This window comes from Phascolarctos cinereus, unplaced genomic scaffold (genome assembly GCF_003287225.1).
Source record: "Phascolarctos cinereus isolate Bilbo 61053 unplaced genomic scaffold, phaCin_HiC Scaffold_5;HRSCAF=322, whole genome shotgun sequence".
NCBI classification, from domain to species: Eukaryota; Metazoa; Chordata; class Mammalia; order Diprotodontia; family Phascolarctidae; genus Phascolarctos; species Phascolarctos cinereus.
The window spans coordinates 387,577,125-387,603,472 of NW_027555958.1; the positions used below are offsets into that span (position 1 = coordinate 387,577,125).

Sequence of the window (26,348 nt, forward strand, 5' to 3'; positions counted from 1 at the left end):
TTTGTTTCCTTGCCTTAGCAGGTATTTGACTAGATGACCTCTGTCATCCCTTCCAGCTCTTAATTCATATTCCTATGATGATATTATATGCACTGAGATTCAATGTAGCCCACCCTTTTTTACAAAGCTTGCTTGTTCCCTAGCTGATCTAAGTGATCTCTCTTGAAGTTGCCACAACACTTAAGTGTGGATTCTCCAATAATTTATTATTACTATTTTTTATTATCTACACCCATGGTCCTCTTCTTTAGTATAGAATACTCTGATTCTTTTGCATTTTATTAAATCTTGTACCCCAAAAAACAATTCTAAAATGCTGTCTAGTCATGGAGAATTTATACTTCATTTAATCTATGATATCATTAAAGTGCCATAATTTAAAAAAATACCTATATTTCTTTCTCTTTGTGCTTCCTGTCATTTTTTCAAGGATTGTGTTGTTAATTAATTGGAAGCTCTATGAAGAAAATCTGTCACCTAATTGATAACCAGGGTTGACTTGATGCATGGATGGCTAGGATCATGTCTCCTTTCCTTATCCCTCCATATGCTTCTCTCTCAAAATTGTACCCTGCTCAAAAAGGATGAACTTCCCTGATGGGGGAGTAGGTGTTTTTGTAAGGTACGTGAGTGAGTTCCTCCCCTAGAACAAATTCCCAAGTGCCCCATTGAGATCTCTTAAAATGGAAGCTAATATTTTATCATGCTATGTATTGACTTTCTACAAACTTTCATCCTGGATTCTGGGTGTCAGGTGAGAAGACAGATTAATCACCTAAGTGCATTTATCAAATTTGGTTTCCTACAGTAAGCTCCTCACTAGGGGAGAATTCTGCCTCCTCCTTGCGTAGATGTTAGAAGCCTGGCTGGTCTATTACATCAGCACCTCTCATGATAGGAAGTGGTTAAGTGCGAAGAATCTCAATCCACCCTGCCCCCAAACCCCACCCAATCTTTTACAATTCTTCCATTTTTCAATGCTCTTCTCTCTGAAAAGACTTATTTAGTTTTCTGCTGCTCTTGCTATCTGGAGAATTTCTTTGGATCCCACTTAGGGATTTCTCGTTAGAGAAATTATATTTAAAGCAAAACAACCAAAAATCCTTCCTACTTGCTCCCCTACCCAATTTGTTTCCTATTTTGACGAAGGTTTGTAACTCTGGAAGTGGGTAGAAATTTCAATTCTTTTCTTATTTTCAAGAGCTTTGTGTATCACCTTCATTTCTTCAAACAAGAAAAGTTAACCCAATAAATCAATATTCATTTTGGAAGACAAAAAAATGTAAACTTTTTTTTTGCTTTTGTCACAATTCAATTTTATTTGTACTATGTACCTGAAAGGAAAATCTTATTAATCATAAGATATCTTCATGTTTAACTTAAATAATTGTAAAATAATATAATATACTATTTCTTTTCTTAGTGGAAAGTATCTGAAATAGTAATTCAAAATGCTATAATATTTATATATTTTCTATTATAATACTTTTAGAGTACTAATTGAATCATTGGCTAGAATTTCTGCTATTAACTTCTGCAATCAAATTTAAATAAATGTTATAAAATTGAAGTATCAGTTGAAGACATTTGAACATTTTCCAGTATTTGGTGAAAGGTAACCCATGTAAGTTAATTTCTTATAGATAGATACATGTATACACAATACATACATACATACAGATACATACATATATACAAGTTGAAGGCTAATGACTATTTCATTAACTAAGTCATTGGACTATTATTATAAACACCGATGACTTTTTCCCACTGATATTTTGATTACATTAGAAATGAATGAATATTGCTCATTTATGGATACACTTACAGAGGTGACAGTTATAGATGGTTTGATGAGTTGCATTATTGCAAAGACACACATGAAAGAGACCATAGCTATTGAGATCATGGAGTATTAGACTACTGTCTTCAGTATCTTTCTTTTAAAGACCTATTGTGCTTTACAAATTTGAGTCATTAAACATAAAAGTGAAATTTTGTAGGCAATATGTGACAATTGATTATATTCCCATCTAGGCCTGGAACAATTAATGAACAAATGATTTGTCAGATAGTGATGAAAACAAAGAAAACCTGCTATGTGTTGTTTCCAATACAATGTGTTCAGGAATATTAAATTACAAGAAATATTTTCTATAGTTACAGAACATGTATGAATTTTGTAGTTTTAATTCAATCTTCACTCAAACATAGCAAAAACTTAAAAATAGCATTTCCTTCCCTTAATACTCCCAGAATCATTTTTACTTTTACTCAAAAAATGTAAAAAGGGAGAATCATGAAATTTAAAAAATCTGTTTTAAGTCCCTCTTAATTAGATATAAGATGTCCCCAGCAAGCAATCTAATATTTTGGAGCCCCTTGCTATTTTTTTGCACATTTTATGCAAGTATGTATGGGGGGAAATAATCTTGTACATACAAGCAGTAGAGAATAATTTGTAAACTTCCTCAAACACTAACTTGTTTTATTGTTTTTACATACTGAACTTCCCTACTAGGCTTTTCCTTTCCTGGGACTCATTGCTCTGCTTTATTGGTCCCATAGAATTTCTATAGCTACAGTAGTAATGCAGGTATCTTTTTCAAGTTCCAACTTTATTTTTTTTCTCAAACATCAAGGGCTATGAATTATAGTCATTCAAGCCCTAGTTATATGCTAATTAAGTGCTTTTGGAACCAGTAGCATTTGGATCCACAAAATATTGGGTGTAGATTTAAATAATTGACATCCAAAAGAAAATGTTATTTTTTCTTTGTTGTACATATGTAAGAGGGCACCTCTTTTAGATGTGGATGGTTTTGCTAATGGACAGAGGGAGAAACAAGGACAGTTATGAGAGAAACACTGAAAAAACTCAGACCTTCCAAGAGAAATTACTTATTCAGACCAAAGATGACTTGTCCTGTTTCCCAATGTCTCCTTTTTTATGTGATTAGCATGTGGACTTTAAATTTAATGGCTGGGAAAAATGTGGCTCCTAGAATTGTCTGATGACTATGGGACAAATGCTTAGTTATGGTGTGGATGACAGAAATGTGAATTTTTATTTTTTACCATGAGATAGAGATGAGTTTTCTCGCTAAACTGACCTTCCTTTGGACAGGGGTGGGCAACCTGCAGCCTTGTGGCCACATATGGCCTCCTAGGTCCAAGTTTTACAGAACAAATCCTTTTATTAAGGGGATTTGTTCTGTGAAGTTTGGATTCAGTCAAAGGTCTGCACCTGAGGACCTTGAGGGCCACAAGTGGCTTTGAGGCTGCAGGTTCCTCACCCCTGGAGTAGTAGCATCACTGAGTTTAAGTCTCAAAGAAGAACTCACAGCTGAAAGATGAACTCAGAATGAGATTTTTGATCCTGATCAAGTCTCAGAAGAAACACTAGCATTTTTATTGTGCTTCTTGTGTTTCTTGGAAGAGAGGTGGAACAGTATCCAAGAGCCCAGATGGAGGACTAAATCTTAAAAAAGCTCTGCAGGTCACAAGCTAAAATTTTCTGCTTTTGCTGAAAGAATGTTATAGTACTTCAGTAGCCCAGAAGAGTTGCGGTTGTAGTAAAGCATTCAGTGGAGAAGTAACCTTGTCCATCAAAAAATTATTGCAGAGACTGTTTCTGTGACAAAACAAAGGAAATCAAGGTCAATAGTCCTGAGTTATTAATTGCTCCAGTCCTATATATTAACTATCTTGTGTACCTCTCTGCTATGTTTCTGTAAGTTTGTACCCACTGTCCCCTAATAGACACTGTATGCATCAGTGGGATAGTGTGTCCACAGTTTGAGGTGGGATGTTATATTATTATTATTCTCTGGTTTCTGTTTAATAGCTGTTTCTGATTTGTAATTGGTATTTCTGATTAAGTGTTAATGGACTTCATCTTAACTGATTTGTAAAATGGGGAGAGCACCAAAGGGCCCTCTCAGATTACACTGTACAGTCATGAGAGTATACAGCTACCTATCAGGTGTACCACTAAGTCTTTCACAGCTAGTTTTAGCAGTAGGCACCACATTTGGGAACCCTGTTTTGACACCATATGTGTAGAAGGTCCATAAGAAAAACAAGTGCGGTGGGGCTGGATGCCACATTCATATTACACATATAAGGTGATTTATAAATACTTTTACAAGTAACTTCTCCCAATGACCTTCCCTAATAACTCACTGTACAATCCCTCATGTCATGTAGAAGATTTCGTGTCAGAAGAGTGAATAATGTTCATCTTTAGATACTAGGCCATTTGGTGTGGGTGATTCTGGATGATTCTCTTGGATCATTCTGCTTTTGAAGTTTTCAAATCAGAATTAATATCTAAGTTGGTCTTGCTGTGGTTTTTTAATATTTTAAAATTCCATCATGGTAAGGGACTTCAGAAGTCATTTAGTTAAACTTCACCCCCCTCAGGAATACCCTTGACAGCAGAGACACTGATGTGTCTCTTTGTAGGACATCAAGCATTTCATGTCAGTGCTTGCTACTGTTCTTGAATGACAAGTGGTTATCTCAAGGAGGGCTGAGTCATAGTTCCACTCTATTCTGCCCTGATCATCCCACACCTGGAATGTGTGTTTAGTTCAGAGAATCACTTCAAGAAGCATGATTATAAGCAGATTAGTATTCAAAGAAAGTACTACCAGAATGGCAAAGTATGACAATTTTGTGTCATATAAAGAATAGTTGAAGGAAATAGGCATCTTTTTAGCTTATACAAAAGAATATTAAGGGAAAAAAATTAAAAATGAGACTTGTCTTAAAGTACTTTAAAGACTATCACATGTGAACAAACATCAGATTTGTTCTGTTTGGACTCATGAGACAGAACCAGTAGCAATGCAAAAAAAAAAATTCCAAAGAAGCCAATTTAGGCTTGATGTAAGGAAAAAAACTTACCAATAATCAGAGCTATACAAGAGTAAAATGATCTGCTTCATTGAGCATTGAGTTCTTACTCAGTGGCGATTTTAAGTAAATGCCAAACGTTGAATTATCTAGCTTATTGTAGTAGAGATTCCTTTTTGGTTACAAGTTAGAACAGATGACCATCAGAGTCTCTGCCAACTGAAATTTTGTGAATCTATTTTGAAAACCCTACTTTATGCTTTTCCTTCCTTCCTTTTCTTTCTTCCTTTCTTTCTTTCTTTCTTCCTTTCTTTCTTTCTTTCTTTCTTTCTTTCTTTCTTTCTTTCTTTCTTTCTTTCTTTCTTTCTTTCTTTCTGTCTGTCTTTTTTTTTGGTATAGGAACTGTTGTCTAGACAAGTCTCTCTCATCTTGTACCTGTGTACTTAACTTGTTGAACTGAAGTGTGGTCTTTGCATTGATTTCTATTAAATTGCATCTTATTAGATTTGGTCTATTGTTATAGCTTGCCAAGATATTTCTGCTTCCAATACTTTCATATAATATATTCACTGTTATTCTCAGATTCATGTTATCTACAAATTCAATATGCATCTTTCTATTCCTTATTCTAATTCATTGCTCAAAACTTGTTCAGGAAAGGGCCAAATTAAGAATACTGTGGCTTTTATTTCTAATTTGAGATCAATCCATGAAATGTTACTCTTTAGGTATGATCTTTAATAAATTCTATGTTCATTAGAAAATACTATGTCTCAACCTAAGTGATATTGTGAGAAACTTTTTTTTGTTAAATTTCTTGCTGAAATCCAAATTTGATATTTTCATGTTAACCTGTTAAGAAAAGAAATGAGTTTATTCTGGCATTACTTATATTTTTAATTCCTTTCTGGCTTATAGTGATTACTGATTCTTTTAAAAAACATACAGTTAATATGCCTTAAATAAGTAGTTTGAAGGTAGAGCTATGAATTGGGCCAACTATTTTGGAAAACAACTTGGAATTATGCCGCAATGTTACTAAAATGTTCTCTTTTGGCCCAGACATCCCTTTGCAGGATTTTATCCTAAGGAAGCCAAAAGCAGGGGGGAAATTCCACATATATGTGGAAATATTTATATCAGCTTTTTTGTTGTTCAAGAAAAAAAAATATCTAGATACAATAGAGGGTTAAACTAGGTAGCCTCTGAGATTCTTTCCAGCTCTATATATGTGATTCTATGGATGAAGAATGACTGAACAAATTGAGGCATGCAAATATAGCAGACTATTACATTATAAGAAATGTATGAAGAATACAGAGAAACATAGGAAGACTTGTATGAACTGATGTCAGCTGATGTATACAGAAACTGCAGAACAATATACACAATGGCTGCAATATGTCAAAGAAAAGAACACTACAACAAAACCAATCTCTAAATAATTGCGATCATCAAACTTGACTTGGAAGAGGAATTGGGGAAATACACTTTTCTTCTTTCCTTAAAAAGGTGGGGTGATTATGGATGCTAAATGTTGCATATATGATCAGATATGGTTTCTTCTAATAGATGACTTGGCTTAACCAGTTTTCTTTAAACCAAAAGAGAAGCCTCATTTGTGGGGAGAGGGAAAGGGAAGAAATAGGTCCAGAAATGAATATAATTTTTAAAAAATTATTGATTTAAATAAAAATAAATAATTAAAAGATTCCTATGAGTTCTAAAATTTTTTTATAGGAATTGTAGTAACCAATTTTACTTTTCTACATGTTGAAGATTTTGCTTTTCTTTCCTTTTAAAAATTTATATCATTTGATTCTCTCCAGTCTTGTGACATCATTCCATGAGTTTCTAGTAATCATTGTCTCAATAAGCAATCTTCCAGTTCTTTCAATACCTACAACTGAATTTTATCACAGAGAAATTGAAGCAATATTGTGATGGCAATGCATTGTAGTCCTCCTGACTAGATGGACAAATTAGTCAAGTTCTTGATATCTAGTGCTACTCAGACATCTAATATATCTAATCTCTTTTCTTTCTGAATAAGATACACCTTTTCATTGCACTAAATATGAAACACTCAAGCAAATGTTGACAAGACTAGAGCACTTTAAATCTAGTAAAGGCTATTTTTTCTGTCCTTTGAACAATGGTCCTCACAAAATGGTCTCTCCAAATACTTCCTGGTATCGAAATTTAAAATTCAAATGCTGGGAGCAATAGCCTAACACCATCCCTCTCCCAAATTCCTACCTAGTTAGAATTTTCCCTTAACAGATATTAAAGATGTATTTAAGATTGGCTTGGCTTAGAAAATTAAAATCCACACCATTACTGACTAACTTCATAGTCACCTGGGTACAAAAGTAGCTTGGGCTAAAGGGCTAGGCCCCTCGCTGAAGCTTCAGGTTGTAGACTAGTTGTTGTGCTCAAGCGAATCAATGCTTTATCTGAGATGAACATCCCTTCACTAATCTGAATGTCCATTCCCTGCTATGGCTAAGTAAATATCCTTTTGTTAGCTGGATTACAAGAACCTTCATTCTAATTGTGGACCTTAACCAGTAAGGGACTGGCTTGAGTTACTTTCAGTTTATTGCACTTCCCATCTCAGGACTGTTGATTTTTTACATAGGAGTATTTTTTATTAATAGTCAGTTCTACCCTGTTGTCCCTTTAATCTGGTTCTTTTATAAATAAGATGTTGCTTTCCATAGCAATATAAACAATTAAATAGCTCAGCAGATAGAGTGCTGAGCTTGGAATCAGGAAGACTCTTAGTAAGTTCATATCTGGTCTCAGACACTAGTTTTGTGGCCTTGGACAAGTCATTTAATCTTGTTTGCCTCAGTTTCCTTATCTGCAAAATGAGCTGAAGAAGGAAATGGCAATCCATTCCAGTATCTTTGCCAAGAAAATCCCAAATGGGGTCACAAAGAGTCAGACACAGCAACAACAAAAACTGATTGCTATGAAAATCTAACAAATGCAACTAGAAACTGGGAAATTTCATCTTCTAATAAAATTCATTACTTTATTATACTCACTTAAGTCTCTTCTAAGACCAGAGTAAATACAGCAACACTGAAGCAATAATAATGCATTGCAGAGATATAACTTGGTTCTGGGCCACCAACCTTCATTTAAATTCAGCTTCATTTACTAGCACGGTGACCCTGGGTAAGCCACTTAACACTGTTTGCCTCAGTTTCTTCATCTGTAAAATGAGCTGGAGAAGGAAATGGCAAATCACTCCAGTATTTCTCTCAAGGAAACCCCAAATGGATTCATAAAGAGTTGGACGTGACTGAGATGACTCAACAACAAAGTCTTAATAAGATGGTGTATACAAAATCTCATAAAACTAATTGGTCTGTCTACCCACAAACCATTTTTTTTAGTAATGGACAATATGATCTATGGTGGGCTGAGGTTCACAGAATAAACAGGAGGAAGAAGGGAGAAGGGTGAATTTAATGAGAAGTAAAGTATCATGTACTATCAGGGAATTTTCTAGCTTAAAATGGAATACATAAATTCATCAAAAGGATATATAAATCAAGAAAATGATTCCTAAGAAAAATCCTAAAAATGTAAGATTCGTAATGTAGCCCTTTTACTTTCTCATATAGTAGGGAGATCAACTACTGCTTTGTACGATTTGCTCTGTAAGACAAAAATCACACAATTCCTGCAGGTTGCCTCACTTGCCATACTTCTAGCATTCTGCTACCACAGCTATTCCCACCTCAAACTTTTGCTGTGAAAAAATATTTATATCATACCTTTAAGTTTTACGAAATACTTTCCTCACAGAATCTCAATGGAATGGATACTACATATTATTTATATTCATCTTGTAGATGAAGAAACAGTCTCAAAAATATTAAGTAGCTTGCCTGTAATCATAGTGGCAAAGCTGGAACTTGAACACTGGACTTCTAACCACAAGGCCGTTGCTATTTCCATTAAAACACATCTTCTTTCAAAATACCTCATGACACAATATTTTAATATAGTTCTTCCTAGTTCACCAAATAATTAACATGCATTAATATATTATTCCATATTTACTAAAAAGGACATCTTTAATTTTCTATAGCACTTGTTAACAGTTAGTCAACTATTGCATGGAATTCACTTTTTAATCTATCTACTTTTTTTTTTAATGAAGAACTTAGGCTCCAGAATTGATAGGGTGTTGTGCCTTGACTCAGAAGGACCAGAATTTAAGCCAGCCATCAAATATTTACTAGCTGTGTGACCCTAAGTAAGTCACTTAACCTCTTTGTGCCTCAGTTTCCTTATATATAGAATGAGGATAATAATAATACATATATTTCAAGGTTGTTTTGAGGTTAAAATAAGACAATATTTGTAAATTTCTTTACAAACTTCAAAACATTATATAAATGCCAGCTCATTTTATTTTTATTATTATTATCTTATATATTATTTCACACATTTCTCATCATTTTCTTCATGTTTTCTCCTTTCATTGCAGACCCAATATTTTGGTCTGGCTTTCTTGTTCTTACCCTCTTCTGTGTGGGTTGACATAGTATCATTAGAAACAAACTGGTTAAAACTTTTCCACTAAGATGGCATTTGTGTATAGGTAGTACCTCAGGTCTAATTGCTATGCATGTGTGTATTCTCTTTAGCTTATATTAAGCAATGGCATAAAACTATCAAGAGATATTTTGTTCTTTGTAAAATATAGAGGAGAATTAGCTTTTACAACACTCCCCCACTCCAGTACCCATGTCTTACAGTTTCTAAACTGAACTGGATTACAATTGAATCGGGGTTATTTAATGTAATTATTTAAAATAGATTGGGAAAATACTGAGAGCAAATGTGAAATTCACATGAGGTCATGAGTTTGTGACTGAAAGAGAGACTTGAATACCAAAATGCTGTTAGTACTACTTGCAATCCATTTTACCATGGAAACCACTACATTGTATATTCCTAAATACCTGGGAGCATGATTGCTAGGGAAAGGAGAGAGTAATGAAAGCTGTTCCTAGTTATCAGCATTATCCATAATGAAAGGTAATTGAAGAATGATAAAAGCACACATTTCCTTTCCTTATTATCATGAAATCACCCTAGAAATCACCTTCCCTTTCCCCCTACAGATTTTAAGTGGATGTATGAGTATTAACATGAACTCTGTTCTAGTGTTATCAGAATTAAGACATAGAAATTATAGGTCAGAGGGAGTTAAGTACTTACTGCATGGCTTGAGTAAATTATAAAGTGAATTTAGAAATTATCAGTACAAAAAATCATTTCAGAATTACCTTGTAGACACTTTGGGCCAGGAATCAAAAAAAAAAAAAAGGTTCGTTGTACGTATCAAAGGCAGGCAGCCAAGTTAAGATTCAGTGAGGCCACTTGAGGATTATACTGAAGGGAAAAAACAAAACCAAAAACATACCAATGGGCTGAAAAGGTGTCATATCCTTTGACTAGATTCTTATATTAAAAGCTACTGTGTAGTTTATTATTATTTTTTTTAATTGAGAGACTCTAGTGCTGGGAGGGATGTTCATGGAAAGACAGCCAGCCAGCTTAGAGACAAGAAATGAAGGGCAAGATAAACAAACCTCTCTCTGGAACCCCATGGAGATTTCTGTTTGGCTTTAATCAGTGATTAGAACTAAAATGGAACCTAGAAGGCATGATTTAACATTGGTATACAAGGTCTAGAAGAAGTATGTAGTAAATGCAAATAACATTTAATAGAGTCAAAAGAGATAAAACCCCAAATATCTCTTGTCTTCAAGGAGCTTACATTCTCTTGAGTGAATGTCACTTGCAGATATAAAAGTAAATAGAGAATAATTTCTCTAACACAGGGCAAATGGGATCAGGGAAGACTTTGAGTAGGTTATTACCTGAGTTGATCCCCTCAGGGAAATGGAAAGGCCTTGGGTAAAGAGATTGTTTTTTTCTCTGTTTCTCAGTAACTCATACTGTGCCATGAATATAATTGTTGGCTCTGTGTCTTGAAGATAGTGGTTAATAAATAAATGTTCATTGAATGGAATCCAAAGAAGACCTATAGCCTTCTAAGAGGCAGAGGTGAAGAGGGAATGCATTTCCATTTTAGAGGATAGCCTCTTCAAAGGCAAATAATAAGAAGCTTTCCTATATAATTAAATATTAAATCAATGGCAGGGTAAATTATGTGTGAGTAGGCATAGAATTTGTAGATAAATTAATATGTTTATTCCATCCATTGGTACCGATCACAACCACATGCAGATCTCTCCTTTTTTGCCATTCATTCCTCTGTCCATTCTCCATGGTGAATATACTTGATGTCATGGAGATGTTCCTCTTTAGATGTCTTCTAGCCCAACTTCCTCAAAATTCCAGAAATCTTTCATCATCCCTGACAGGCAACTATTCAGTGTTTTTTTTTTATAATTAATTAATTTATTTTTAGTTTTCAACATTCACTTCCATAAGATTTTGAGTTTTAAATTTTCTCCCCATCTCATTTGTTTCTCCCCCTGCCTTTCCCCCCTCTCCCATCAAGGCAGTGTACAATCTGATATAGAATCTACATATACATTCATGTTAAGCATATTTTCCCATTAGTCATGATGTAAAGAACAATTAGAACTAATGGGAGTAACTATGACAATGAAGCAATAAAACAAAACAACAAAGGAAAAGGAGAGGAAATAGTATGGTTCCATATGCATTCAGACTCCATATTTCTTTCTCTGGGTGTGGATAAAAATTTTCATCTTGAGTCTTTTGGAGTTGTCTTAGATTCTTGCATTGCTGTGAAGAGCCAAGTCTAACCAAGCGAGTCATCACACAATGTGGCTGCTACTGTGTACAATGTCATGGTTCTGCCTGCTTCACCTCAGCAACAGTCCATACAAGTCTTTTGTTTTTTTGAAGGTTACCTGATCATCATTTCTTATAGCACAATAGTATTGCTTTGCATTCATACACCATAACTTGTTCAGCCATTCCCCAATTGATGGACATCCCCTTAATTTCCAATTCTTTGCCACCACAAAAAAAGCTTCTATGAATATTTTTGTACATGTAGGTCCTTTTCACATTTTTATGATTTCTTTGGGAAATAGACCTAGAAGTGGTATTGCTGGGTTAAAGGGTATGCATAATTTTATAGCCCTTTGGGTATAGTTGCAAATTGCTCTCCAAAATGGTTGGATCATTTCACAACTCCACTAACAATGTTTTAGTGTTCCAATTTCCCCACATCTTCTCCAACATGAATCATTGTCCTGTTTTGTCATGTTACCCAATATGATAGATGTGATGTGGTTCCTCAGAGTTGTTTTGATTTGCATTTCTCTAATCAATAGTGATTTAGAACATTTTTTCATATGACTATAGATAAACTACTCAGTCTTTTGAAAATTTTCAGACCTTGACCTCATGACCTTCAAACTAAGACTGCCCATTTTTGTGAGGTGGGGTGGGAGTGGTAGGTATACTTATTAATGCTTTCCTGCAGTGAATCAGAATCCGCCACCCCCAACTGGTCTTCCATCCACTGGTCTTAGTTCTTTCATCCGAGGGAAGTTTCTTTGTAATATTAAGAATGAAACAAAAGATATTCCAATAGCTATGACCTCCTTGAGGGCAGGCAGACTTCTGTATCTGTCTTTGCCCAGCAGTACCTCCTACACTGAGATTATTGAATTGGAATAAAATGCACAAAACCTTGCAAAATTTTCTTTATGCACTTTTTAAAAATTGCAGTTTAAGAATTTGATTGAGCTGAGGAAGGTAGAGAATGGCACTGTCATTTAAAAAGACTTTGTGGTATAGTGAAAAGAGCACACAGTTGTAATTAGGAAATCCTAGGTTAATATCCTGACTCTAGAAAATAATAATTGTGTGATAATGGGTAAGTCACTTAACCTCTCTGAGTTCTGTTTGCCTCTGTTTCATAAACTGTAAAACGGGCATGATAATAGCATCTACCTTATTGGATTGTTATGAGGATCAAATGAGATAATATATGTAAAGCTCTTAGCACAGTGTGTGGCACATAGTAGAGACTTAACAAATGCTGTTCTTTCCTCCCTTTATTTTCCCCATCTGTAGTATGGGAATAATGTTACTCATTGAGAGACAGCTGTGGTATAGCAAATAGAGAAGGGACTTTGGATCAAGAAACACCTGGATTCAAATTCTGTGATGGATATATATTGACTATATGCCTAGTCATCTCTTTAGGACTCTAAATTGTAGAACTAGTGCCAATCTGCATTAGTGAAGAGATTCCTCTCACAAGGAGTTCTGTACTACATGGATGAAATACCAAATCCAGTCAAAAAGCATCACTACCATGACTGTCACCAGCAGTACCCATTGTATTTACTTTACAGAGTTGTGAAGTTCAAATGAAATGGTATAGATATGTAGTACTTCATAAACTTTAAAATGCTTGATAAAATCAGGTATAGTTATTATAGAACTTGCTAAGGAAATGGAGATGATGTTTCAACAAGATTGAAGAGTATAGAACTGGAATGGACCATCTAGTTAAACCCTTTATTTTATAGTTGAGGAAAGTAAGGTAAAGAGAAGTGAATTGATTTTCCCAAATTATAGAGGATTAAAAGTATAAATTCCATACCCTTCTGTGACCGCCTAGATCAATTATATACCTGGGTTCACCCTTTGAGAACCATTGCTATAAGCATTTTGTGAGCAGGGATCATGTTTTTATTTTTGTGTTCCTTTAGTGTCTGATATAGTATTTGTTGAATGAATGATTGACTGAATGAACAAGTGAATTGATCAATGAAATTAAAAGATACTTTTATTCAGCTTAAAAAGGAAAAGGTTAATGGCAAGCTAATTTAACAACATTGTGAAAAGGTAAACACTGATTTATAGTATTCAAAAAACTTGGAATATCTATGACCCTGAAAATTGAAGAAGCACATTTTTAGAATGGATTAGAGGAAATGATACTTTACACTGGGTATGGAGAACCTGCAGCTTTGAGGCCACATGTGGCCTTCTAGGTCCTCAAGTGTGGCACTTTGACTGAATCCAAACTTCACAGAACAAATCCCCTTAATAAAATGATTTGTTCTGTAAAACTTGGACTTAATCAAAAAGCTGTACCCAAGAACTATGAGGCTGCAGGTTCCCCTGCTTACACTATTGGTGGTACAAAATACAGAACTCTTTACTTAAGAGGGAATATAGGTCAAGCATTCTATACTAAGTCAGTCTGTCAGTTAGCTAGCATTTATTTTATTTATTTATTTTTTAGGCAATTGGTGTTATAAGTGACTTGCCCAGGGTCACACAGCTGTTGAGTGTCAAGTGTTTGGTCTGAGGTTGGATTTGAACTCAGGTCCTCCTGACTGTTGCTGCCCCTTAGCTAGCATTTATTAAACACCTAATAAAGTCTGTCTGCCCTCAAGGAGCTCATAGTCTATTGGAATATCTTTTGTTTCATTCTTAATACACAAAGAAACTTCCCTCAGATGAAAAAACTAAGACCAGTGGGTGGAGGTTAGGGGGTGGCAGATTATGATTCAATGCAGAAAAGCACTAATAAGTATACCTATCACTCTCACCCCACCCCCCAAATATGGGCAGTCTTCGTTTGAAGGTCATGAGGTCAAGGCCTGAAAATTTTCAAAGGACTGAAGGAAGGAAGCCAGGGGCATTGTAAGGCTGATATGGAGAGAATTCCAAATGTGAGGGTCAAGCAGTGAAAACTGCTGTGACTTGAAAGATGAAGTGTCATGTATGAAGAATGATAAGAAAGCCTGTGTCATTGGGTCACAGACTATGTGGAGGAGAGCAAGGTGTAATAAATCTGGAAAGATAGGAAAGGGCCAGCTTAGAGACTTTCAACACCTTTGAGCATCTTTGAAAGCCAAGCAGGATTTTGTATTTCTTTCTGGAGGTAATAGGAAATGACTAGAATTTATAGAAAAGGGAGTCAAACCTTCACTTAGCAAGATCAGTTTTACAGGTAATTGGAGGGTGGATTGTGGTGTGGAAAGACCTGAGGCAGGGATATCCACCAGCAAGCTATTGTAATAGTCCAATTGTGAGGTGAAAACGACTTGCACCAAGATGATGGAAGCCATTGGAGAGAAGAAGGGATATTATATATTTGGAGAAGGTAGAGGTGTTTTTAGAGAAAATGGTCTTTACATTTTTGAGTCTGGAGTTATGCCTTTCTACCATATTTCCTTGATGCCACTTTCAGGGACAACATTGATCCAACTGAGTCTTGAATCGAATTCATTTGACCTATTTTATTGTCTCAAGAATTTAGTAAATGTCAATCTAATTATTTCAGGTGATCTCCCCTTTCTCTAGCATGTCCTCTGGCTAAAATATCTCTGTGCTGGACACACTGACATACCCATAACAAATGTACTATCTGCTTGATATGCATATTCAATTTATTTGAATATTGAAATTAGAAAACATTACTAGATAGACAACAAGAAGGAATAAGATAGCAAACCGAGATATAGCAGGCTGTAAGATATATAGATATAGATATATACACACACACATACATACGCATACACATATATACACATAAATGCATATATGTATACATATATGTGTTCATCACTTTCAAAGCAAATTTTATATATTTATATTTGAATATGAGAAGGCATCTTGTGGTTATGGGTAGAGAGCTGATCTCAGTGGTAGGAAGGCCTGGATTCAAGTCTCAGCTCTGACACACAGTCTTGTGACTGATTGTTGTTGAGACGCCTAGTCTGTCAGTGCCCCAGTCAACTAGATAAGACTGTAAGTTGTAGAATGGTTCTGGATTTGCATTAGTGGCAGATTATTTCCTCATTCAGAAGTTTCTTAGACTAATGTAATCAGAGGTTCTATATCTACCTCTCACTTCCAAATTACATACACACACACACACACACACACACACACACGCACGGTATATATTACTTCCTTAATTATCTTATAAAATCTCAATATTTATATTACAGCTTATATATTACTTATATTTATATATAAATATATTTATACATTATTTATAAAATATGTTAGATAATTTGTTTCCTTCTCACAATAGCCAATTAACTTTTCTTTTCTAGACATGTCAGCTTGGTTGTATAACATTTATATTGGATTTTAAAATTTCATATAGCATTTGTAAAGGTAAAACAACAATAGGAAATAGAAAATATGTAGGGAAATCAAAGCAAGGCAAGAAGGGTTTTACATAAATAGAAGAATTTTCCTTATGGGTAACTCAGATAAAAGTTGGAATAGAATCATATGATAAAACATAACCACTTTTACTTTGTTGAAATCAGAGATAGCTTTTTAAATAATTCCCAGAATCTCTGGAAAATGCAGCATAATACAAAATCTTGTTTTAAAAAGCATCAACAAAAACAACTTTTAAATGGAAATGAACAAAGAAAACATTTCTGGATGTTGTTTTTCCTCTTTATGTAGTTCTACGTTGCTGAAGAATCATGTGTGGCATTTAAAATTTCATGTCAGAATATGTGAAATTTTTAGAATAATTCAAATGAGGCATATTTTCGATAGTTATGATGGTTTTTTCCTTCCTTCTTTTGAAGGCTATATTACACACTTTGATACTGAAGTATGCATTAATTGTGCTTTCCTAATGTTTCTGAAATTCTTATTTGATAAAATACAATAGATGAAATCTTTGGGTACATGAACTGTTTATTTCATATTTGCCTTTCTATTCCCAGACGCTAGTAATACTGTGATCAATATAGTGGGTGCTTTGTAAATATTTGTGCAGTTGAAATCTATTGAATAAATACAATTTAAAAGATTATTAGACACATTTAAAATGAAAGACAAAAATCAATCAAGATCAATGAAGATTTATTAAGCACCAGTTACTGTGTTAAATGCTAGAGTTATCAATTCATGCCCTTCATGTCCCTATACATGCCTTTCCTTCCTTTTTTCCTTCCTTCCTTCTTTTCTTCCTTCCTTTTTTCCTTCCTTCTTTCCTTCCTTTCTTCCTTCCTTTCTTCTTTTCTCTTTCTCCTCTTCTCCTTTCCTTAGATTTTTGGAAGACTTTGGAAGATGTTCTGGATACACGGTAACAAAGATAATTGTAGACTTTTGCACTGGGTTTTGGTGGGGTTTTTTAGGGCATTAAATAGTACAGCTAGCATAATTATTTGTGTGTTGTTTGATTATCTGCAGAATATCTGAATAATTTACTGATTCATCACTTACAATAACAATGAATTTGTGATACATTATAATTTATTCATTTTTATTAATTATTCATTTTTGTTTTCTTATAAATATTGGCTATCATATTCCCAATAATGATGTCAACAAAAATGTCAAGAGTTAATGTTTAAATTATCTTTTATCAGAATAATTTAATTAATGTAGCATTTGAATATGACCCCTCCTTTTTTTCTTTTTCAGAGTACAAGTTGAATTTTATATGAATGAAAATACATTCAAAGAGAGGTTAAAATTATTTTTCATCAAAAATCAGCGATCAAGTAAGTAGTTCATTTAGTTTCTGGGTATTACATAATTTTGTTTCCCAAAAATAAAAAATTAAATTTTCTTTGTGATAATATTACTTTAAGGAACATCAGCTTGGTTTGTATTGTGAGGGAGAAAGGAAGAAGTCAGAAATGTTTGATCAGGTCTCTGAATCTTCTCCTTTCTCCTGATTTCTCCCAGAAAGTGGCAAAGTACAAATAATTTAAATCAAGAATAGCCAACCTTTTTGTAGTGGGGAGAGTTTGTAGGCCTGTGATCAGTGGAGACTGGGGTTACTAACTGCCCATGGAGAATGGCAGTGCTGATAGATTGAGAAAGTTAGGGAGTTGCTGCCTCCTATGCTCTTTGTGGTATAAATAAAGCAAAGGATGGTTCCATGTAGGTGATCTAAAATATATAAATGTTAAAAGATGTGATTCCATCCAATTTAATTCAATTTGTAAGAAGCCATTAAACATCAGTTGTGTGCCTGGAATTATACTAAGTACTAGAAATACAAAGGAAAAAACCAAAACAGATCCTGACCTATAGGAATTTATAATCTATTGGGAAGACCTGGGCTCAAATTCCAAGTCTGATTCATACTAGCTATGTGACCATGGGCAAGTCACTCAACCTATCAGTTTTCTAAGCAACGTTAAGACTATAAATTGAAGGAAAGGCGCTAACCTGTATTGGCGGAGGGGGTTTTCTTCCCCTGGGGTTCCCTGGAATTGTGTCTCTACTTCCTATTCCTGTAGTATTCATGTACTACAACTTGTTTAGCCATTCCCCCATCAACAGTTACCTACTTTATTTCCAGTTCTTTGCTACTACAAACATACCACTATAAATGATTTAGTGCTTATTGTTCCTTTTATTTTCATCATTGACATCCTTAGGGTAGGTGTCCCTACCAGTGGAATTTCTGCATCAACAACTATGGACATTTATTTTAGTAACTTCCTTTACATAATTCCAAATTGCTTTCCAGAATGATCAGACTAATTGAGAGTTTCCACAAGTTTATTAGTGTGCTCATCTTTCTACAACCACTGCAATTTTGAACTAATTTTTCCTTTTCTTCAATTTGCTTAGTTGAGGTAAACTTCAGAGTTGTTTTGATTTGCATTTTTCCTCATATCAGTGACTTAGGACATTCTTTTATAGCTTGTTAATAGTTTGTAATTTGTTCATTTCCTGTTATGTCTTGAGTAACAGCTTTTTGGACAGAGAGAGGGAGTTGAGAGAGAGGGAGACAAAGAGACGGGGGGACGGGGGGAGAGAAAGAGAGAGAGAGAAAGAGAGAGAGAGAGAGAGAGAGAGAGAGAGAGAGAGAGAGAGAGAGAGAGAGAGAGAGAGAGAGGGAGGGAGGGAGGGAGAGAATTGTTTATATGATTTGGATAGAAAGCAAGAAGGAAATAGAAATTAATTAACCTGTTATGTGCCAGGTGCTGTGCTAAGCACCTTACAATGATTCAATCCTCACAACAGCTCTGTGAGGTAGGTGTTTATGCTTCCTATTTTACAGTTGAGAAAACTGAGGCATACAGCTTAAGTGAAATACTAGCATCACACAGCTAGCAAATGTCCAAGGCCAGATTTTAATTCAGGTCTTCCAGGTTCTGGGTCTAGCACATTATGCACTGTGCTACCTACTTACTTGTGGGATATCACACTCTTATCAGAGATATTTTACACAAAAAAATTCTTTCCTAGTCAACTATTTCTCCTATAATTCTAGTTGTATTAATTTTGTTCATATAAAAACTTTTCAATTGTATACATATAATTGAATTTATCTGTTTTACTTTTACTGTAATCCTAATACCTTGTTTAATCATTTACCACCTAATGATAGATATGAAAGGCACCTGATCTATTTGTCTTCAATTTTTTTTTCATAGCACACTTTTATATGTATTTAGATATTTCATATTTTTATATAGATCATATATTCATTTTGCATTTAGTGGAGGGGGTATACTATAAGATAGTCTAAATTTTATTTCTGCTATACTGCTAATACATACTGGCAGTATAACCCTGGTCAAGTCATTTTACCTCTCAGTGGTCAAGCAGTTCTCTAAGACTATAACTTGCAGAGAAGGTGCTACTTTGTAAAGGTAGAGGGAGTTTCCTCCTTGGGAGTTTCATGTACCAATAAAATTATAGGACCAGTTTCTATCCCTACTAAGTATTGGCCGGCCTTATGTGGTCATGCATCCTTGTTTATGAAAATAGTCATTAAAAAAATTCATCACCGATCCAAATAGCAAATGCCTTAATTTGCTCCTTAGATAATTTTTTTAACCAAGCTTCTTAGTCTTTGGATTACTGCCTTTTGTTAATGTCTCTTGTTAATGTCAGTCTGTGTCTTACCAAATATATGCAAAATGACATGGAGCTCTCCTTCAAATTACAGCAGAACTTGAACAATAGGAACATTTTAGTTTTGCCTAGATCCACAACAGTAGCTTTGATTTTAAAATGTAACACAATGTGGTTATTTATTTTTTAATTAAAAGAAGGGAAAAAAGGAAATTATCTGCTACCAGAGCAGTGATTTTGATAGGGAATTTTTAATATGTTTAAATTGGGGAAATGCCATAAGCTTTTGTTTTTTGACAAGAAAGAAGATAAAAGAACAGATGGAGGAAAAGTAAATATACTTCTTTATGAAAATCCAGGCATCAAGTGATTCTTTTTATTATTATGATTTTGATTATTTTCAATAGTTGTGAAATTTTAGGCTCACTAAAGTTCTATGCTTGAAAATGGAGCCCACGTTTGAGGTTACCTGTTCTGAAAAGGAATTTGAGATCTTTGTAATATCATAGGATCATAGTCTTAGAGATGGAAGAGACATTCAAGGTTACCTAGTCCAGTCTCTTCATTTTACAGGTATGGAAACTGAATCTCAGAGATTCTGCAGGAAAGGCATCAATCGGAGTCATGATTTGAACCTATATTCCAAAACCAGTGTTCTTTCCTCACACCACAGTGCTGTTTGTCTTATTTTCAATAATATTCAAAATGCAGTGACCAAAAGCCAGGATCACTGTCATTTAGAGAATGTGGTCTAAAGATGGTAGAGGATGAGATACAATTAAGTACTATGTTGCCATTGGTGTTGTGCTATGGACTGATAATAAATGTAAAGAATACAGATCTTCATTATAATTATATATACAAGGTAGAAGTTTTGACATTATTTTATGTATTAAATGACCTTTATTACAAAGGTCATTCAATATTTTTAGTTATTAAAGCTCCTAGTGTGAGTTCTAATATTATGTGTGTGCACATGCATTCATGCATGCATGCATACACCCATCTAGATCTGTGATTTTAATGATTATCAGGAGCTCAGAGGGAGAAAATTCCCTTTACTGATGTAGATCAGTAAGTATTCTAAAATTTGGAGTCTTTAGTGTTACCTGGGGCCCTAAGAGGTTATATGACTTTCTCAGGGTCACAAAGCTAAGGTTTATCAATCAAGCCTTGAACCCATGTTTCCTGCCTCTGAGGTTAGTTATCTTTGCATTACATGTCACTCCTACCTCTTGAGATCTGACATAGACCTATCTCTTTGTAAATTAGTATTAATAGCTAGCTAGCTAGCTATAATATCCAACATTTATATAGTGGTATAAGGTAACTTTAATATGTTATTTAATTTGATTCTCCTAACAACCCTGTGAGACTGTTGCTGTTATTATCTCTGTTTTACAGATGAGGAAAATGAGCTGAGGGTCACATAATGAGAAAATATCTGAAGTGAGATTCCAAGTTAGGCTTTCCTAACTTTAAAAGTTCAGCATTTTATGTACTGTGCTATATATTCTGCTTATTGACTATATTAATAACTCACACCTAATGTACACTTCTTCATTTGATATTGCTTCAAGATCAACGTTGCTTTATGCCAAAGAGTAACAAGCCCCAATCTGGAAGCCATCTTTGTAGTTGCTCTTGAGATGAGTGTTGACTATCACCATGCTCTCCAACCAGTATGGAACAGGGGGACTGAATCCCTAAAATGCTGAATGCTAATTCTTCTTTGACCAGGGAGTGCATATAAATAGATCAATAGTGATGAAATTACCTGTCTTAAGGGAGTTCTTTATTATCTTCTTTGAGATCTGCTCTCTTATTTTAATTTTTTTTCAGTTAGCCTTATTAAAGATAAATTTTTTACAGACACAGATTATACACACACATGTGTATATTATATATATGTATGTATATATACATACACATATATGCATATATACATGAGAGAGAGAGAGATTTGATACCCTCAAACTACCTTATGTATTTTAATGCAAAAGCCTTTGAGGAAAATACAAATTTAATAAACATTCACTTTTACAACTTAAAAATGTTACCTCAAAGTTATTTATACCTAGAAAAGTTAAGAAAAGGTATTTTTGCATTATGTTGCCTGACATTAATTAACAGTCATTGCCTGCTTAGGGAAATCTTTTCCCAAATGCTATTCCCACTGGATGACTCAGATCTTACCAGATGCAGGAGGAGTCATTTCAGTTCATGAAACATTCAGGTGTTTTTCACTCAGTATTAATACTATATGGATTTTTGTTATCAGTAGCAAATCAAAGGCTTTTTATTCATGTGTACCATGCACTATAAGAGACCTCTATAAAGTCATCTGTTTTCCAGGGAGGTTAGACTCAGGATTTGGCTTTTGGAAAAAACAAAACAAAACACATGGATTCTGGTAAGAAATCAAATTAATAAAGATATGACACTGGGTTTGCTTAGCTTCCAATTTTTCTAGTATCAAAAAGTAGGATTTCTAATCCTAAATAGGTTATATTAAATACCGGACTTGATGTTAGACTTAGAACTTCAAATCCTGTGTTCAAACCCTGCTTCAGACTTTTGTTAACTGGGTGACTGGACAATTCTTCATTCTCATTTCCCTTATTTGTAAAGAAGATAACAGTAACATGTATTTTAAAAGGCTTATGTGAAGATTATATGAGTATATATATCTTTATAAATCTTAAAGCATTATATAAATATGGACTATAAAAATGATGATGATAATTATATTCAACATGATCAAGTGAATTTCCACAGTGTAGACAACTCAGAGAATTTAGCCTTAAAAGACCATGTGCACAGCCTCCCTTAAAGCATTCAGAGAAACAGTAAACCACCTGAGACGAACATGGATTTTATGTTGTCTAAATTCTGGGGTCTGGTAACTTTAGCTTTTATGTGTAGTTCATGTGCTCTGTTAGACTCATATTTTTAAACCTTTGGGTAATTGAAATTCATCCTCTCTGTAGAGCTATTCCACAAAAGTTTCTGAATATTTGGGTACTGTAGGTTCTAAATATCAGTCAATATAGATACTCTAGAGTTGAATTTTTGACATATTTCTTTCAGACTTTTTGGAATGGAATTTGAATTTGAAACAAACTAATTTTTTTCTTTTTTTTTTGTTAAAGGTCTAAGAATACGCTTGTTCAATTTTTCCCTCAAGGTATTAAGCTGCTTATTATATATAATTCGAGTACTTCTGGATCCTCCACCACAAGGAAATAAATGGTAACTATTTTCTTTTTTTTATTTGCCCTTGAAAATTGTTTCTGTGATTTCTTGGGAAATGAATTAAGTACAGTATTATAATTACTTTGTGCCAGCTGGAATTTAAGTCTCACAGAGAGGGAAAGTTTGTCTTTTGAAAAATAAATTTGATTTAGTTTTCACGCTTGCCATGACAGTTACTATTGTGTTTTTTCTTATATGTTTTTCATTATTTGTGGGTGTGTGTATATGTGTCTGACCTTTGATTTTATCCCTGTGGGGAACTCTCATTTGCAAAAATATAACTTAGCTCCTGAAACACTAATTTATTAAAATGACTGGCCCATGGTCACACAGCTAGTGCTACTCTGAGCAAGGTCATGAACCCAGGCCTCCTTGACTCTACTTCATCTCTGCTCTCTTGTACTTTTTCCTACTCATTTAATATAAGGTCTAAGAGGTCTAAAAAGGCTGAAGCTGGCTATCTTTGCTTAGTCTTCTAAGGTTCAAAGAAACTGAACTCTAGCTCTTCATACATAGATTTTTGCTGCTTCACAGATGTCCTAAATCCTTGTTAACTTGAAAGAGCCAAAGATCTTAAGGGTCCTTGAGCCAATATGTGATTAACCTATCTCCACTTCCAAGGGCTCCTCTTCACTGCTGTTCTCATCATTGTAGCTGCTCTCCACAGGGTGGGTTCCTGTCCTTTGAAAAGTTCAAGCCCAATCTTTGCTAGTCTTATTTATATCTTTATATGCTTAAGTTCATGCCCACTGCCCTTTAGCTCAATTCTAGTTGTACCTTTAGTTACCTCACTGTACTGTTTCTGACCCCTCATTTCTAAGCTGGGCATAGAAGAGATACATAAAATATCTTCATCTCACTCTTAATATGAGTATTAGCATTACAGAATTAGATTTATTATTGGAACTAAACTCCCCTACTCACATCATTTTACAGATGAATCTAAAGCCCTAGGAGTTGTGTTAAGTTAAGAAATTAAGCCCCGGATCACAGTCAGCTTTGTTTTATTTTTTCCCCGCTCTTGTCATTCTGGCCTTAATCAGTTTAAATGAATCCCAAACTAGGAAACCTAAAGGATATGAATATTTTGGACTTCTTAATAAGATAAGCTGGGCCTTTTAGAGCATAAGTTTCTTGAGTGTAGGGACTGTAAGTTGTTTGTTTTTTTTAAATCATTATATTCCCCAGTACCAAGCAAAAAGTCTCACCTAATAGCAGGTATTCAGTGCCAGTCTGGTGAATTGAATTGGATCTCTTCACCTAGGTCTTTGGATTTACTTTGTATCTTTTCATCTATTAAATGACAGGTAGTTCTTATTCTCTTCTTAAATTAGCAAGTTGTGGTTTATGCAGTGTAAATTAGTGCTCTTTTCTGATTCTCCTCATATCTGTTTGATCATTCTTTCTCAGGGTTTGTTAAATCATTGTCTATGTCCTCCTGATATGATTATACCAGACCTACTTACTCTCTCTCTCTCTCTCTCTCTCTCTCTCTCTCTCTCTCTCTCTCTATTTGTCTCTCCTCCATCCCCTCTCCTCTCTTTCTCTCTTCTCTCTCTTTGATGATCTCATAGACTTCCTTGGATTCATCTATCATCCCTATGCAGATGATTTGCAAACCTGCATATCCAGTCTTCAGTTCTCTTAAGTTCTGGTCTAATATCAACAATTGGTTATTGGACAGCTTTACCTGGATGCCTCATAAGCATCTCCCATGAAAGAAGTGCTAGATTTGGAGTCAGTGGAATTTTGGTTAAATTCTGTTGTGCATTAATTCTATAATAAAGAGGCAAGTCAACTCTTTGTATTTCACTTTATTTGTAAAATTAGGTGTTAAGACTAGGGTCCCTTCCAGTACCAATCCTATGATCTTATATCTTTTATAAGAACTAATTTTGTTTCCTTTTCTTAAAACTTCCTTGTTCCTATCAAGGGTGCCACCTAGGTTCATAACCTCACATACAACTTTGTTCTCCCTTACTCTGCTATATCGTCATTGCTAGTACTCACTGATTCTAATTCCAGGGCATCTCTTTCATATATCCCCTTCTCTCCCTTGTGACATTTTATCTGGAGTCTAGACTCTAGACTATTGCAGTAGCTTTCTAACTGGTCTCCTTGCATCCAGTCTTATCCGCCACATAGATGCTAAAGCATAGGTCTGACCATGTTGCCCCCTTGAACAGTAAGCCCTAGTAACTCCCTGGTACCTCTAGATTAAAAATGAATTCCTAATTTTGTCTCTTTAAAGTTCTTCCCAATAGGGTTCCAGCCTCTCTTTCTAGGTTGATTCCTCATTATTTCTATTCATGTAGTCTGTGCTCCAGCTAAACTAGATTATTTGTTTCCTTTATATGAATTATATTTCATTATCTGCTCCCAAGGTTTCATACAGCCTGTTTTCCATGCCTGGAATGTTCTTCCTCCTCACCTGCTTTTCTTGGAATTTCTAATTCTCTTCAGGGCTTAGCTCTAATACTGCCTCCTCTGTGAAGCCATTTTTAATTAGCATCTTCCCTGCCCCCAAAATAATTTTGTATCTGTTTGGATTTACTTATCTGTGTATATGTTGTTGCTCTCAAGTGGAATGAAAGGTGCTTGAGGGCAGGGGCTACATCATTTTTGTCTTTGTAATCAGAGGCCCTAGTACAGTAGTGGTAAATTACAAGCACTTGTATGCTTGTTGAATTGAATATAACTGAATCAATTATTAGTAAAGATTCTTGATAACTGATTTCAAATTAAATATTTTATAATAAACCCATTTGTATGACATTCCTCCATGAAATAGCTTTTTTATATGAAAAATTTCAGTGAAATAATTGTACCATTTTTTTCTGCTAGTCAGTCCATCAATGTATCACATAAATTATTTAGGGACCTTTCTAGGTCCCTTTTCACATTGTTACTAGCGGAAGCTGTCAAAATTGACATTATGTAGATGTTTGCTGTTAATGCCTACAGGAAACATCTGTTTATGTTAAGTACATTTTTTTTTAACCCCTGACTCTAAATCTGTGACTTCCTGTGGGAGCCAGGGATTCTTATGAGTTCTGTATTAGAACCATTTATGTCTTTATATAGTTCCAATCATAGAAATGGGGCTCCGGGGTACATGAACATATTTGTATGGGGAGCACTTTCGAATAATGGCAAGCCTCAAACAATCACACGTAGACGTTATAGTATGGCAGTATTGTAACTACGCATTATGCCAAGTATCTATACTTGCTTTTAATGGAGAGATTACATAGGATGGAAAAAATTGAGTGTTTCTGTACAGTCAAACTACATCCTGCATATACTTGTCCTAGCACTCTAAAGGCCTATGACTGAAGACAACAGGACAAAATTAGGGAGATATGGGTGTTGAA

At 34.6% G+C, this 26,348-nt stretch overlaps 1 protein-coding gene across 2 annotated transcripts in view; it reads left to right on the forward strand.

The window, feature by feature from the left end:
- KCNT2 (potassium sodium-activated channel subfamily T member 2) overlaps positions 1–26,348 on the forward strand; it is a 512,407-nt gene that overhangs the window by 144,667 nt on the left and 341,392 nt on the right. For both annotated transcript variants that reach the window (XM_020971730.1, XM_020971731.1), the window contains exons 2-3: positions 17,323–17,402; positions 22,872–22,971. In XM_020971730.1, the coding sequence (XP_020827389.1) occupies positions 17,323–17,402; positions 22,872–22,971 (180 nt within the window). The remainder of the gene's footprint in view (positions 1–17,322; positions 17,403–22,871; positions 22,972–26,348) is intronic.